This window comes from Oncorhynchus clarkii, chromosome 16, assembly GCF_045791955.1.
Source record: "Oncorhynchus clarkii lewisi isolate Uvic-CL-2024 chromosome 16, UVic_Ocla_1.0, whole genome shotgun sequence".
NCBI lineage: Eukaryota > Metazoa > Chordata > Actinopteri > Salmoniformes > Salmonidae > Oncorhynchus > Oncorhynchus clarkii.
The window spans coordinates 18,852,102-18,868,739 of NC_092162.1; the positions used below are offsets into that span (position 1 = coordinate 18,852,102).

At 42.6% G+C, this 16,638-nt stretch overlaps 1 protein-coding gene across 9 annotated transcripts in view; it reads right to left on the reverse strand.

The window, feature by feature from the left end:
- Positions 1-7,386: 7,386 nt before the first annotated feature.
- Positions 7,387-16,638, reverse strand: part of LOC139368116 (retinoic acid receptor, alpha a) — a 216,458-nt gene continuing 207,206 nt past the window's right edge. For 2 of the 9 annotated variants that reach the window (XR_011626924.1, XR_011626925.1), the window contains 6 exons: positions 14,626-14,786; positions 12,844-13,020; positions 12,210-12,414; positions 11,084-11,242; positions 9,042-9,739; positions 7,394-8,968 (listed from right to left, as the gene is read on the reverse strand). Coding sequence is in view for 5 of the 9 variants with exons in the window: in XM_071106694.1 (XP_070962795.1) it covers positions 9,537-9,739; positions 11,084-11,242; positions 12,210-12,414; positions 12,844-13,020; positions 14,626-14,786 (905 nt within the window). In the remaining 4 variants the exon portion in view is untranslated. Of the gene's footprint in view, positions 9,740-11,083; positions 11,243-12,209; positions 12,415-12,843; positions 13,021-14,625; positions 14,787-16,638 lie in introns of all 9 variants that reach the window. The other 7 variants (XM_071106696.1, XM_071106695.1, XR_011626926.1 and 4 more) reach the window with 6 other exon arrangements.

A 16,638-nucleotide genomic window follows, 5' to 3' on the forward strand; every position in this document is an offset into this window, starting at 1 on the left:
GGACCCTTGTCTTTTGGCTGATCCATTTGTGGTTTCAGGGTTGGTGAAAACAGAATTGAGTGCTGTGGAATCGGTGAGGGTAACCAGCAGGCACTCTGCGTTAAACGAATGGGGACAAGATATGTGAATAAGAAAAGAAAAGGGTGCCATTAAAAGGAGTGATAACTGGGGTAGTGGTAAACTATTTTTACCACTACCCCAGTGGGCCTACTCTTTTCTCTGTATACACCAATGATGTCGCTCTTGCTGCTGGTGATTCTCTGATCCACCTCTAAGCAGACGACACCATTCTGTATACTTCTGGCCCTTCTTAGGACACTGTGTTAACAAACCTCCAGACAAGCTTCAATGCCATACAACACTCCTTCCGTGACCTCCAACAGCTCTTAAATGCAAGCTAAACTAAATGCATGTTCTTCAACCAATCGTTGTCCACACCCGCCCGCCCGACTAGCATCACCACACTGGATGGTTCTGACTTAGAATATGTGGACAACTACAAAAACCTAGGTGTCTGGTTAGACTGTAAACTCTCCTTCCAGACTTACATTAAGCATCTCCAAAATTAAATCTAGAATCGGCATCATATTTCGCAACAAAGCCTCCTTCACTCATGCTGCCAAACATACCCTCGAAAAACTGACTATCCTGCCGATCCTTGACTTCGGCAATGCCATTTACAAAATAGCCTCCAACACTCTACTCAGCAAATTGGATGTTGTCTATCACAGTTCCATCCATTTTTTCACCAAAGCCCCATATACTACCCACCACTGCGACCTGTATGCTCTCGTTGGTGGGCCCTCGCTTCATATTCGTTGCCAAACCCACTGGCTCCAGGTCATCTATAAGTCTTTGCTAGGTAAAGCCCCATTTTATCTCAGTTCACTGGTCACCATTGCACCACCCACCCGTAGCACGCGCTCCAGCAGGTACATTTCACTGGTCACTGGTCACCCCCAAAGCCAACTCCTCCTTTGGCCACCTTTCCTTACAGTTCTCTGCTGCCAATGACTGGAATGAATTGCAAAAATCACTGAAGCTGGAGACTTATATCTCCCTCATTAACTTTAAGCATCAGCTGTCAGAGCAGCTTACCAATCATTGCACCTGTACATAGCCCATATGTAAATAGCCCACCCAACTACCTCATCCCCATATTGTTTTACATTTTTTTGCTCCTTTGCACCCCAGTATCTCTACTTGCACATTCATCTTCTGCACATCTATCACTCCAGTGTTTAATTGCTAAATTGTAATTATTTCACCACTATGGCCTATTGATTGCCTTACCTCCCTAATCTTACTACATTTGCACACACTGTATATAGACTTTTCTAGTGTGTATGTTTGTTTATCCCATGTGTAACTCTGTGTTGTTTGTGTCACACTGCTTTGCTCTATCTTGGCCAGGTCGCAGTTCTAAATGAGAACTTGTTCTCAACTGGCCTACCTGGTTAAATAAAGGTGAAATTAAAAAATAACTTGTAAAAAATGTAAGATTCCCGGTGTTTGTGATGCTCGTCATTTGGTGCGACGCAGACAGGGTGGCATGAGTGGCGAAACAGAAGAGTCGTTGTCTGTTCTTTTGAGTTTTGATGTTTGCCCAACAAATTCATGTTAGCATATACAGTACTAGTCAAAAGTTTATACACACCTACTCATTCAAGGGTTTTTCTTATTTTTTTCTTTTTTTCTACATTGTAGAAAAGTAGTGAAGACATCAAAACTATGAAATAACAGATTTGAAATCATGTAGTAACCAAAAAGTGTTAAACAAATCAAAATATATTTTATATTTGAGATTCTTCAAAATAGCTGCCCTTTGCCTTGATGACAGCTTTGCACACTCTTGGCATTCTCTCAACCAGCTTCATGAGGTAGTCACCTGGAATGCATTTCAATTAACAGGTGTGCTTTGTTAAAAGCTCATTTGTGGAATTTCTTTCCTTCTCAATGCGTTTGAACCAGTCAGTTGTGTTGTGACAAGGTAGGGGTGGTATACAGAAGATGGCTTTATTTGGTAAAAGACCAAGTCCGTATTATGTCAAGAAAAGCTCAAATAAGCAGTCCAGAAAATGTCAAGAACTTTGAAAGTTTCTTCAAGTGCAGTCGCAAAAACCATCAAGCGCTATGATGAAACTGGCTCTCATGAGGACTGCCACAGGAAAGGAAGACCCAGAGTTATTTAGAGTTACCAGCCTCAGAAATTGGCAATTAAACGCACCTCAGATTGCAGACCAAATAAATGCTTCACAGAGTTCAGACACATCTCAACATCAACTGTTCAGAGGAGACTGTGTGAATTAGTTCTTCATTGTCAAATTGCTGCAAATAAACCGCTACTAAAGGACAGCAATAATAAGAAGAGACTTGCTTGGGCCAAGAAACAAGAGCAATGGACATTAGACCGGCGGAAATCAAATCAAATCAAATTTTATTGGTCATATACACGTGTTTAGCAGATGTTATTGCAGGTGTAGCGAAATACTTGGGTTTCTAGCTCCAACAGTGCAGTAATATCTAACAAGTAATATCTAACAATTTCACAACACTACACACAATATACACAAATCCAAAGTTAAGGAATGGAATTAAGAATATATAAATATTTGGACGAGCAATGTCGGCGCGGCATAGACTAAGATACAGTAGAATAGAATACAGTATATACATATGAGATGAGAAATGCAAAATATGTAATCATTATTAAAGTGATCAGTGTTCCATTTATTAAAGTGGCCAGTGATTGCAAGTCTATATATATAAGCAGCAGCCTCTATGTGCTAGTGATGGCTATTTAACAGTCTGATGACTTTGAAGATAGAAGCTGTTTTTCAGTCTCTCGGTCCCTGCTTTGATGCACCTGTACTGACCTCGCCTTCTGGATGATAGCAGGATGAACAGGCAGTGGCTTGGGTGGTTGTTGTCCTTGATGATCTTTTTGGCCTTCCTGTGACATCGGGTGCTGTAGGTGTCCTGGAGGGCAGGTAGTTTGCCCCCGTTTATGTGCTGGACAGACCACACCACCCTTTGGAGAGCCCTGCGGTTGTGGGTGGTGCAGTTGCCGTACCAGGCGGTGATACAGCCCGAAAGGATGCTCCCAAGTGTGCACCTATAAAAGTTTGTGAGTTTTTTTGGGGGCCAAGCCAAATTTCTTCAGACTTCTGAGATTGAAGAGGCGCAACACCACACTGCCCGTCAGGAAGTCCAGGACCGAATTGAATAGGACGGGGTTCAGACCCAGGGCCCCGAGCTTACTCATGAGCTTGGAGGGTACTATGGTGTTGAATTAGAAATGTCCGGTGCGAGAGAGGCAGGTTGAGGATTCCAATGTTAGAGTAGTGCAGAAGTTTTCATATGGTGAGGCAGTGAAGAAAGTAGAGGAAGATGAGTCAAGGGGGAGGGATCCTGAGAGGAGTGTTATGAGTAGTAGATCTTTACCAGTACAGAGGGATAAGCCAACAAGTTATATACAGTGCCTTCGGAAAGTATTCAGACCCATTGACTTTGTCCACATTTTGTTAAGCTACAGCCTTATTCTAAAATTGATTAAATAAAAATCTACGCACAATACCCCATAATGACAAAGCAAAAACCGTTTTTAGAAATTAAAATAAAAAAACTTGAAAAACTCTAATACCTTATTTACATAAGTATTCAGACCCTTTGCTATGAGACTCGAAATTGAGCACAGGTGCATCCTGTTTCCATTGATCATCCTTGAGATGTCTTTACAACTTGGTTGGTGTCCACCTGTTGTAAATTTAATTGATTGGACATGAGTTGGAAAGGCACACATCTGTCTATATAAGGTCTCAAAGTTGACAGTGCATGTCAAATCAAGTCAAAGTTTGTCACGTGCGCTGAATACAACAGGTGTAAACTTTACAGTGAAATGCTTACTTACCTTAACCAACAGCGCAGTTTAAGTAAAAAAATAGGTATTAGGTAAACAATAGATAAGTAAAGAAAAAAAATAAATGAGGCTATATACAGGTGTCAGAGCAAAGACCAAGCCATGAGGGTGAAGGAATTGGGCAGCAGGTAGTGGTTAGAGCGTTGGACTTGTAACCGAAAGGTTGCAAGATCGAATCCCTGAGCTGACACGGTAAACATATGTCGTTCTGCCCCTGAACAAGGCAGTTAACCCACTGTTCCTAGGCTGTCATTGAAAATAAGAATTTGTTCTTAATTGACTTGCCTAGTTAAATAAAGGTAAAATATATATTTTTTTAAATTGTTCAAAGTGCTCTGAGACCGGATTGTGTTGAGGCACAGATCTGGGGAAGGGTACCAAAATATGTCTGCTGCACTGAAGGTCTCCAAGAACACAGTGGCCTCCATCATTCTTAAATAGAATTAGTTTTGAACCACCAAGATTCTTCCTAGAGCTGCCTGCCCGGCCAAACTGAGCAGTTGGGGAAGAAGGGTCTTGGTCAGAGAGGTGACCAAGAACTTGATGGTCACTCTGACAGAGCTCTAGAGTTCCTCTGTGTAGATGGGAGAAACCTCCAGAAGGACAGCCATCTCTGCAGCACTCCACCAATCAGACCTTTATGGTAGTGGCCAGACGGAAGCCATTCCTCAGTAAAAGGCACATGACAGACCCCTGGAAAAAGTCAAGAGGTCTGAATACTTTCCGAAGGCACTGTATGTTTCGGTAAGATTGTATTTTTAGCATTAATAAGTATGTCGCAGAAAATTGAGGTTGTGGTGGCAGCTGCAGAGAGGTATTTGGGTGTGCAAGACTTGATGTCAGAAGATTTCCAGGGTGTCTTAAGTGGTGTCCCATAATTTCAGGCTGGTGGCCTGAAGTAGGACTAAATAGATGTAAAAAATTTAAATAGGAATAGGGTGGTTTTATTGATTTATAAAAAAAAATATGAATATAATTTAGTGAGTGTAGTGTTAGATGGTAGGGTATTTTCTTTTTAGCACAGTATAAGGGAGTTATACATCAGTCTAGTAGGTGGCGGTAATGCAACATTTATTGGATGCTAACCGCCGTTAAACCTCAGTGAAGAAGTGTAGGCTTACCTTGGCGTGATGTTCTGATAACTGTGTAAATCTCTCTAGGACAAGGTGACTTTTATCAATATATTTGTCTGTATTTACGCCCCAAATATGAAATGCTAATTAACTGCTAATGTGGCTATCATAAAGAACTACAAATGCCATGATGATCTGGACGAGACTGCCGAATCGAGGCAAAGGTAAGAATCTTTGGATTAACTATCTAATGTTTGTTCAATGTAGTAATTAATACATTGGCTACATTTCTTTAAATGGACAATTCTGTGAAATGTCTTGTGCAAGTTTTAAATGGACACAATACCTGTTAGCAAAGGTGTCAGCTAGAAATGATGTGATGGAGCTTGCAGGGAATTGTAGTTTTGCATGGTGTCTACTTTGATGCTAATTAGCATTTTTGAAACTGAGAGTAAGTAGAGCTGATAAGTCACCTTGTCCGAAAGAGATTTACAAAACCTCAAACCATGGTAAGCCTACACAGCCCTTATTTGAAGTGTTTCTTTAATCCGGTATGGGGAAAAATGAATAGTGGAAAAACAATTGGAACCATTTCCCTGTTTGACCGCTAGGTTTTATGGGTATTATGACACCTCCACAGTGGGGCTCTATGCCACAGATGTCTCAAGTTTTGATGGAGCGTGCAATTGACATGCTGACTGCAGCAATGTCCACTAGAGCTGTTGCCAGAGAATTGAATGTTAATTTCTCTACCATAAGCCGCCTCCAACGTTATTATAGAGAATTTGGCAGTACGTCCAACCAGCCTCACAACCGCAGACTACGTGTATGGCCTTGTGTGGGTGAGCTGATGTCAATGTTGTGCCCCATGGTGGCGGTGGGGTTATGGTATGGGCAGGCATAAGCTACGGACAATGAACACAATTGCATTTTATCAATGGCAATTTGAATGCACTGAGATACCGTGACTAGATCTTGAGGCCCATTGTCGTGCCATTCATCCGCCGCCATCACCTCATGTTTCAGCATGATAATGCATGGCCCCATGTCGCAAGGATCTGTACAAAATTCCTGGAAGCAGAAAATGTCCCAGTTCTTCCATGACTTGTATACTCACCAGACATGTCACCCATTGAGCATGTTAGGGTCGCTCTGGATTAACGTGTACGACAGCGTGTCCCAGTTTCTACCAATATCCAGCAACTTCGCACAGCCATTGAAGAGGAGTGGGACAACATTCCACAGGCCACAATCAACAGCCTGAGCAACTCTATGTGAAGGAGATGTGTCGCTCTGCGTGAGGAAAATGTAAATTGTAAATAAGCATTTGTTCATAACGGACTTGCCTAGTTAAATACAGATTAAATAAATGTGAAATCCATAGATTAGGGAATAATCCATGTATTTAAATGGACTGATTTCCTTATATGAACTGTAACTCATTAAAATCTTTGAAATTGTTTCATATTTATTTTTGTTCAGTAGAAATACACAGCTGGAACGCCGATTTAAGGTGTTTCCAAGTCTTAATAATTCTAAAGATTGCTCAGAAATCCAGGTGTTTTAATCAGAGTATACTTACTTTGATTTTGACCGTACACAGATTGATAAACAGAGTAAGGTATTTACATTACTATTGCATAATCTGCCTACTGCCATAGTCAGTTTAATATAAAATTATTACTGTGCATTTAAACGTACTCAAAAGGCTGGTAATCCAAAATAAATTAGACACCTGTACACTGTTCCTTAAAAATGAGGAACACTATATCTTCTACCAATCAAATGATGAAGCCATTTGAGTAACTGCAGCAAACATCTTTCTCGCTGATTTGAAAAGCTGTTCTTATCTCATGCAGTTACAAGAACTAGTACAATCCCTCCCAAGCACAAGCAGAGACGCAGTATGCTCTGTGTTCGTAGTTTACCGTCTGTGAGGAGTGATATTAAACATTCTATGCCAGATGACAAATAACCCCTCTCGATGGCCTGCTTGCTACCAGTAGAACTCCATAGCCTTCGTTGGTATTTGAGGGCCTAACGTTTGTATGGTTGTCCTCGTACTGTACTGCAGTCTGCAACAGCACATATACCATACCACGGAACCCATTCATTACTGCGTACTTAACATTATGCAAGACATTATGACTGTCCGTAAATGGTAGCCGTTGCTGCCATCAATGTATTTCTTCTATCAGAAGAGGCCTACTCATCTATCAGTGGGGTGTATATGACAGACATTTGTTTACACGCCAAGTAATGCTTCTCAAAGGACAAGGCTCAGGTGCAGAAGACTACTCAAGTATAAGACTATAAAATATATATATATATATTACACATCTTGATGTATTATCGTAAATGTGTAATCAAACACTGCTTCAGGCACACACAAACACTATTATGAAATGTTTTTATTTTAAGTTGCCTGATGAATTTGGAAAAAAATTGCAACATATTCCATACTTCTCAAATCGAGGGGTTTGTGTTGCTAATCCAGATTCGCTGGGGTGAGGCTTGTGCGCTGTTGTGGACAGGTGAAAAATTGAGGGTAAAAAAAAAGCAGCTTTGACCGTACAAATAAAGAAGAAAAAAAAAAAAAGGAACACATTTATGATTCCAACAGAATCCATATTGACATCCTCTTCATAGCTCTTGTTGTTCAGACCGGTCTCTCTGCAAAGTACTGGCCTAGCAGAGACGAGTGATTGTGGAGTTGTAGAATTCAGTAGCATGCATATGTGTGTCAGTGTGTGTGATAGGCAGTGGGGTGCAGCACAGTGGAAACTCTTACAAAGAACAAGCAAAGCATATAGAATGATTCCTTCCTGAGACATCGGTATGTGTTTGTGTACAGTGATGAATGTTTGAGCGAGCTGCGTGTGAGAATCAAAAACTAGGCTCGGTGGTGATGTTGGGCTTCTATGAAGAATCACAGGTGGTATTGCTCTGAGGCAAAGGTCAAAAGGTCCCGTTTCCCAAAACGGGGTCACATTCATTAGTGCACACTGCAAAACATTTTACAAGGGGGGGAGGGTAGACTCTCCCTGTGTCAATCACTTATTTTTAATTTTTCATGCCTAATGAATACGACCCAGGTTGTTGGTGTAGTCGTGAGAGCATAGTCAACAAGGCCAACTTTCTTCACCATCAATAGGGAACACTAGATCACTCAAGTTACCCTCCCCCATATAATTTTTTTGGGGAAAATGTGTGTACTGTACTCCATCCGTCACATTGTAATCTATTTGGGAACCATGCTGTGTCTAGTCTCTGTGCCTAGCTGGATGAACCCAGCGCCTGGCTCTCAACCCTCCAACTCCCCAAATCCAATCACCAAAAAGCCCCAATATGAGTGCTTTGGTTTTCTTTTTCGTATTCATGGAAATCTATGTTGTAATTTAAGGGGTGAGAGTGAACTAAATTGTGGCTGCTGTTTTTAAGAACCATTGTGATTTCTATGGACCTGTCCCTCATTTAAAGGGACAAACAGATGCGTTTCCTTCAGGAAAATGTGCTTAAAATATATTTTTCTTGAAACAGAAACCTATGAACAAAAAACGTAAAAAGGTATCCGTAGTTTTTTTTTTTTTTAAGAAATGAATACAGCTTATATACATGAACTCAAAGGCTACTTAAAATACACCTGAACTTCATTCATTTGATTTCTTGAAGGACCTGTGACCATATCATACATCCAAGCTCATACAATCATTTTTTTTCCCATTCTCTTTGCAGCAGAAAAGAAAAAGGAGAGAAAAAGCAAACCCAACCTGGAATAGTTCGATATTTATCGCAACTCTTTTCTGTGCACATTTGCGTGTGTATGTCTTTAAATTGAAAAAGTAATTTTAACTTCTTTACTTTTGTTAATTAAAACATAATCAGTATGTGATAAAATAATGGAACAATTCTCTTTTGAAACCCTCATGGGTATAAAACAATTAAAACACACAAAAATGTAGTTTTTCTTCTCAACCTGCTATTCCATCAAGAAGAATTCAATCACAACAGTTCCTTACTTTCTATATATATTTATATATATTTTGTACGAAATCTGTTTTTCAAAGATGGAAAAGGAGAATGACCCAGTCTTTTTATGTGGGTTCTTCTTCGACAAGTCCATGCCTGCAGTCCGCCTTGGAGAAACGAGAAAAGTGTCTGGTGTTAGTCTGTCCGCTTGTCCTGTCCATTTGTCTGTCTGTTTCCTCCTTTCCCACCAGCCCCTCTGAGTGGACCAGTGTCCACAGCTCTGACTGCTCGATTCCTTCCCTCAGTCTTTCAGGTAGAGAGAGAGAGAGAGAGAGAGAGAGAGAGAGAGGGAAGGGTGAGGGACAGAGGAGATATCAGCAGTGTTCCAGAAAACGGAGAAATCCCACCACCGCCCGTCCGCCATTTTCCCGACAGTGTCTTTGGGGGGGTGGAGCAGGAGAGGGTGTATCGCACATAGGGAGGAACACTCAAGAATACGCCAGTCTCTGTGTCCATTGAGGACCCCCCAACCACAGGGAGAAAGGAGGGGGATGAGCGAAAAAGAGGGCGGCTTGCTACGGTGACTGTGTGGTGGGGCTGGGGCTGCTTTGGGCGGAACTTGGGGATAGGCTGGGGCTGCAGCTGCCTGGGAGGGCCCCACTGGTCCGGGAGCCTGTGGCCCCACTCTCCAGACCCTCAGAATTCTCTAGCATCTCCTGGATGAGAGGGGGCATGGAGCCCGGGATCTCCATCTTCAGGGTGATGACACGCTCGGCTCCTGAGGAGGGGAGGACCAAGATATGGTGTTAGTCTGTCCTCAGTTGCGGACATTCAACCCCTTTATATGAATGAGTCACACTTGACTTGGATCTACATTACAAATGTATACCTTTACAATTTAGTTTAAACCTTTATGGACGTTGCAAAGTAAGTACCTTAAAAGGTGCACCATGCAGAAATTGCGCCTCCATTTCCTGGTTGCTAAAATTAAAATAGTTTACCTAATTTCAGTTTGTGACAAAACAAGCAAGTATAGTGTAGAGAATCGTTGTACCATCTAAACCGCTGTGAAATATATTTTCCATAACCAAAAATATTGTATTCTCAGCTGGTTTACAAAACCGAAAGTAAAAGACGCAAAAACAAAACTTAAGAATGGGAAGCATATAAATAGTGCACATAGAACAGATCTATGCTTCTTTAGACTTGCTTTCGATAAAAATTACAGATCTAAAAATCCCATTTCTATGTTAATTTGGTCAGGTCGCCCAAAAAGTTGAATATTGCAGCTTTAACTACTATATATAGTAGTCCATTATAATATAACGCTAATTGAAACAGGACTTCCAATTAAGACGTGAGCTGAGTAAGGGGGGGGGGGGGGTCTCTGAAGAAACACTTCATATACAAAGTGGGACCTTCTGGTAGTCAGAGGCTCCCAGCCAACAGAACTATACAAAATGCAATGATGTGTAAGAAAATTGTCCCCAGTGATAAAACGCAGTGTTGAGTGATAGACTGAGTCTGAAGGTTTTAAAAAACAGAGGCTGCCGCATGCATGTAGATTATATCACCATAATAAAACACTGGGAGAAGCGTTCCTTGAACAATCTTCCTTCTATTTTTCAAAGTGAAGCAGGATTTTTTTCTATACAAAACCCATCTTAATTCTCAGCTTTTTTGTCAGTTTTTCAATGTATCATCACGTGCAAATACGCAGGCCCTCAGGGTCAATATTACAAGACCTAGAGAACATCAATTAGGGTTTTATTGGCATTAGGCACTAGTTTCAAGATCAGTAAGTGATTTTTGAATTGTCAAAATTGTCATGAAAGGTCTGCTGTACTGAGGGGGCATAGGAGTAAATAACAGTAATAACTGTACCATCCGCATAGAGAGGAATGTTACAGGTTTCATATAAATAGTGAAGAGAACAGGGCCCCAAAAATCGACCCCTGCTGCACACCTGTCGTAACACTGAGGGAACTACATTTGTGTCCTGTCCGTTATCGATCATCCGTGAACCAATCGCAAGATGCCTGATCTTGGCCTATTTCAGACAACCTTTGAACGAGAAAGAAATGGTCAACGGTGTAGACGGATGTCTCGGACTGCCTATCACCTTTGGCACTGATGCTCCTCAGGTCGGTGATCTTCATCAGCATCTTGGGAAACATGTGTGGTTTGTGAGGCCTCCTCTTCCTCACGTAGATCTTCAGAGCCTCCAGTAGGGGCTCCTGTAGTACGTCCACCTTGTCTGCCTGCTCCAGGTCCTGCCGATCTACACACAGCCACAAACACAATACAGGGGGGGGTGTGTTCAGTGAGTTGAAATGTAATAAATAGAGCTCATGCTAAACTGTATGCATTCTCTGCATTCAAATTGCCATCGATAAAATGCAATTGTGCTCGTTGTCCATAGTTTATGCCTGCCTATTTCATGCCATATTATGCCTGCCCACCATGGGGCACTTCTGTTCACAACGTTAACATCAGCAAACTGCTCGCCCACAGAACGCCATACAAGTGGTCTGCAGTTGTGAGGCTGGTTGGACGTACTGCCAAATTCTCTAAAACGACGTTGGAGGTGGCTTATGATAGATAAATTAACATTAAATCATCTGGCAACAGCTATGGTGGACATTCCTGCAGTCAGCATGCCAATTGCACGCTCCCTCAAAATTTGACAGATCTGTGGCATTGTGTTGTGTGACAAAACTGCCTTTTTAAAAGTGGCCTTTTATTGTCCCCAGCACAAGGTGCACCTGTGTAACGATCATGCTGTTTAATCAGCTTCTTAATATGCCACACCTATCAGGTGGATGAATGATCTTGGCAAAGGAGAAATGCTCACTAGCAGGGACATAAACAAATTTGTGCACAACATTTTTGATGAATAAGCTTTGTGTGTGTATGGAAAATTTCTGTGATCTTTTATTTCAGCTCATGAAACATGAGACCAACCGTTTACAGGTTGTATTTATATTTTTGTTCAGTATAGTTTTGAGCCTGTCCAATATGTGAATGCTGGAATACGGTACAGTGACAGTTGCCTATAATGAGAAGCGATGTGACCAGCTCTATTGGTTTTAGACAGCGACACCTTCACAGCCACATGAAGACGAGGCAGATTAACCCCTACCCTACTCTACCCGGGCACAATGTCATTATCAACTTCAAATCACTGAGTGTGTATGGGTGCGTCTGTATATGCAGTAGCATTGGTTGAATCCAAACAGCCGCAGTACCTCCACACAGCAGACAGATGGCGCTGAGCAGCCCCGTCTCGGCGTCGTCCATCTCCAGGGGGAGGAGCTGGTTGGCGAAGGCGAACACCAGGTCGGTGAGCGGTCCGAAGCCGGCATTGTGCATCTGGGTCCGGTTTAGCGTCAGGCCGTCCGAGAACGTCATGGTGTCCTGCTCCGGTGTGTAGCGCGTGCAGATCCGCAGAATCTGAGGGAGCAGAGCGCAGGATTGGTTGAGAATGCCAGAAATAAAATACATAGGCCAATCATGAAATAGCATGGGGTATGAATCGATAAGTAGCTGTAGTACTTTCAATAATCCTATGAACAGATCTTATATAATAGAGTGGTCACCACTCACTAATCCCAGGCCTGAAAAAACTAGATTGTGTGCAGGTTTTTACACCACCCCAGCACTCATACATCCGTTTCAACTGATCGAGTTCCTACTTATAAGGTGATTTGTTGGTGATATGGTGTTTTAGTGCTGGAACAAACGCCTGTACTCCCTCTCAGATGGACCAGGACCATGGTTGGTTAATTGACCAACTCTGATCGTGAAGAGCGATCCGAGAGGGTGTGTTAGCATTTGTTCCAGACAACCATTAGTAGACCTAACCACAAGCGATCCCCTTACCAGTATGTCCAGACAGGCGGCCTTGAGCAGGGTGATCTGGTCAGCGATGGTGAGCGTGGTGAAGCCGGGCAGCTGCTTGGCAAACTCCACCGTCTTGATGATACACTTGGTGGACAGCTCACTGAATTTGTCCCACAGGTTCACGTCCAAAGCCACACGCCGCTCCGAGCTGTTACTCTGTGAATGAGATAGAGAAACTAGTAAGAGTTTGATGGCTAACCTGTTTTTATTGGATGAAGATGGTTTTACATTGAAGCAGCAGCGCAACTTTCACTGGGGACGGGGGGACGGGGGGGGGACGGGGGTCACATTCTGAAATTGCCAGTACTGAGCTAGTAGTGTCTCGACTGAGGTGAATGAATTAGAGAGCTAGTAGCCACCAAAGCCAATTTAGCTCTAGTCTAGCCTGTAGCTATCAGTATCAGATTGCGATATGAGGTGGCTATTATTACCATTTAACAGCTGTTGTTTGTATGGAAATGTTTTGTAGCCTTTTTGTCCCGTTTCAACAGAAGTAAATTAACTTTGATTGCTTTCGCCAGTTGATATACAGAGAAAGAGAGCTGGCCAAAAATGGCGGTTTTGTGCAATGTGAGTTTTTATTAGTCAGTATAGCAATGTAATCTTATTGATTTGTCAGTTTCCCTAGATAATTCTAGTAATAAACAGCTCTACAGGCTTCACTGTCATAGTGTTGTGTACTGACGGTGCACCATGATCATCATGTCTTAGCAGGATCAGATGGTGACAGGTGTCCCAGCAGGGTCAGACAGCCAGGGAAGACCAGTCTACGGAGTTCTGGTGATTTTTGCAGTATATTAACAATATTATTGAATGATACAAAGTTCCATCTTGAGTTGATGGGTAGACCTACAGTACCTACAGGACAGTAGATTAATGCTACAGTCTGGGATCTGGGAATAACGGTCATTTCAATTATTGAACCATTGATTCTATTCTTAGATAATGTATAATTAATGTTTCATGAGCTGAAATAAAATATGTATAATGTATGTGTAGCTTTGCGCTTATTTTTTGTATTATTTTGAAACTTTATTCCCAAACCTAAAGACTGTGAAAAAAAAATCTGTTGGAAGAGAGTTTAGTTATTGACTAGGCTGGTGGGGGTCGGGTGTGTAGAAGGATCGGGCTGGCTGGGTGGGCTGGCTGAAATTTGATAGAGGATTTCTTAATAAACACAATCAAAAGTCCTTGTACTTCATTTTAAAAGAGTTGTTCATTTGTTAGGTTATTGGTTAAAGGTGCAACAATATTGATTATTGAATTAGCTTTGATCTTGTTCAGTCTTATCACTTAGACATATTTAACAATGATCTCTTAACTAGCTTGATGACTGGGACATTTTTGCTTTTTTTTGTGTTCTAAATTAAGAGGGCTAGAAGGGCCATGGGTCATATTGGACTGTGCAGAAATGCAGGAAATTATCTTAGATGCCCCAATTCTTTGTTTTTTTTTGGGGGGGGGGAATCCTCTGCCAGATTATGTCCCCCCCACTTCTAAAAACAAAGTTGCGCCCCTGCATTCAAGACTCCACACAGACAACATGAATGACACAATAAATCAAATTAATGAACTCTGTGATTATGAGAATCACAGGTAGCAGCACCAACAAGGTTCTGAAGCTACACTTAAACAACACTTTGAAGAATCATTCAGTTAAAATACCAACCACAACAGATGAGCGAATGCACTGTCCTGGTAATCTGTGAGATTTTACATACAGAAACACACACACCTCTGACTAAGTATTGTGGTGCTCACCGTAGTGTATTTGCCGAGCTGGCAGAGGGAAGGGAAGGTCTCCTTATGCGCCTTGCTGACCCTGTTGATCATCTGCTCCGTCTCAGTGCTCAGCACGTAGCTCTCAGTGCACTCCGGCTTCTTCTCATCCTTCTTCTTCTTGTTCCGGTCGTTCCTCACCGCTGACGGGAGAGAGAAGGAAGAGAAGCAGGGTTTAGGAACAGGGAGGCCATTTAGCAGTGGAATGTCTAAAAGGTGTGTTAAAAAGAAGGGGGCTTCGGAGGTAAATTTGGTATGTCTCGGTTTCAGTTGGTTGGTTTACAAACAGTCTAGGAAGGATACTGTATTTCCTGCCTAAACTAGAAAGTAATTGTGATATCAAAGACAGAAATAAAACCAAAATGAAATGGCAAGACCATCGGTGAAATTAAACTGCGGGTAAAGCACCCAGGATTTCACTTGTGTTGGGGGGAACAAATTGTGGAACAGTATTTAAATTGTGGCGGTATCTAGACAGAAACTAAGATGGGATTGAGATATAAAATAGAGGTAGCAAAAGGACAAGAGTAGGAGGTGGTGTATGTAGGCTAGCTAACAGGACAGATACCCGATAGAAGAGGATGATTAAGTGGCAGTAGGAAAACATCAAGCTCCGAGGGCCTCTGTAGCTAAGAAGCCAGCAGAACACATTCCAGCTCTGATCCCATCCGGGAAGATAAACGACCATGAGAGGTTGGCCCAGGGGGGACAGAGATATTACTGAGGAAATAATCCAAAAGGAAAGCCTGAGAAATGCCATTCCCCGCGGCGCTCCGACCGCTGCTGTGAATGTAGCTACACTCACTCCCGAAATGACAAATACACCAGCCGCTGCTGTGTTTAGCATTGGAAAGCCATTAGGGTATATTCAGCTCTCTCCCTCCTCCCCCTCCCTCCCCTCACCCACCCTGAGGTGTATAGGTCTGACGAGGGGAGGCGGGTTAGGTGATAAATAGCTATGGCGGATAAGGTCGTTCATAATGCTGACACATTGCTACTGCTTTCATTAGAGGCCCTGGCTAATCTAATAACATAATATGACAAATATCCAGGCGGTAATGGTTTTAAGGGCTCGACTGAGCCCCCGCTCCCACTAGCTGCACAACCCCCTCTAGCATTCGCTCTCATGCACTCTTTCTATCTCCATCACTGTTGCGCATTCCTCTCTTCTCCCTCTCTTTAATCCTCAATCGCCAGCTTATTTCCCTCTTTGTCGCTCCAAGCTTCACTTGTTCTCTGATAGGTCTTCCCTGGGTTTGTTGTTTTCCTCTTCTCCCCCTTTCCCCAGACCACAGCTCGAGCCCCAGCGCAGACCCAGTGGTCCCAGACCTCGACCCAGAGGTTAACCTTAGGCACAGACCCTGGATCAGTTCCCCTGTCCAAATCCTAACCATTATAGGGGTACACAAAACTCATCACAGATTACTGTCTGTCTAGGGACAACATCTGACCCAGGGCCAGAAAGGGATGCACCGTACAGGGACAACGTTCATTAAATCAGTCCACAGACACAAGGGGAAGGGGACGGGGGCATCCAGGTCTGATACTCACACACTATACAACAGCAGATCCTGCATTTGCTAGGTAAGCGCACCCTCAAATCACTAAGACTTCAGATGAAAATGATACTTTTGGCAAAATTTGGCACAATTACAGAGATACTGATTAATGTGCGTCACTAACAAATAAAAATAAAGTAAGTAAAGTAAAGCACTTTCTTACATCTATACAACTTGCCAACAGCTATTTCTCCTTGCCACAAAGTCCATTCACCTTTAAAGGAGCTGACAGGTGAGGAGAGCTGAGAATGATGTGAGTGTGTGTGCGTATGTGTGTGTCTCGGGCCCTCCCCCGCTCCTGTCAAAGCGACTCAGGCCCCCCCCCCCCCAACATGGCGCCCGTTGGAGACGTTAAATGAATTCCCTAAATAAAAGTGGAGAATCCTTAACGCAGAGACATTACCCGTGCTGACAAATTGACACCGCAATCAAAAGC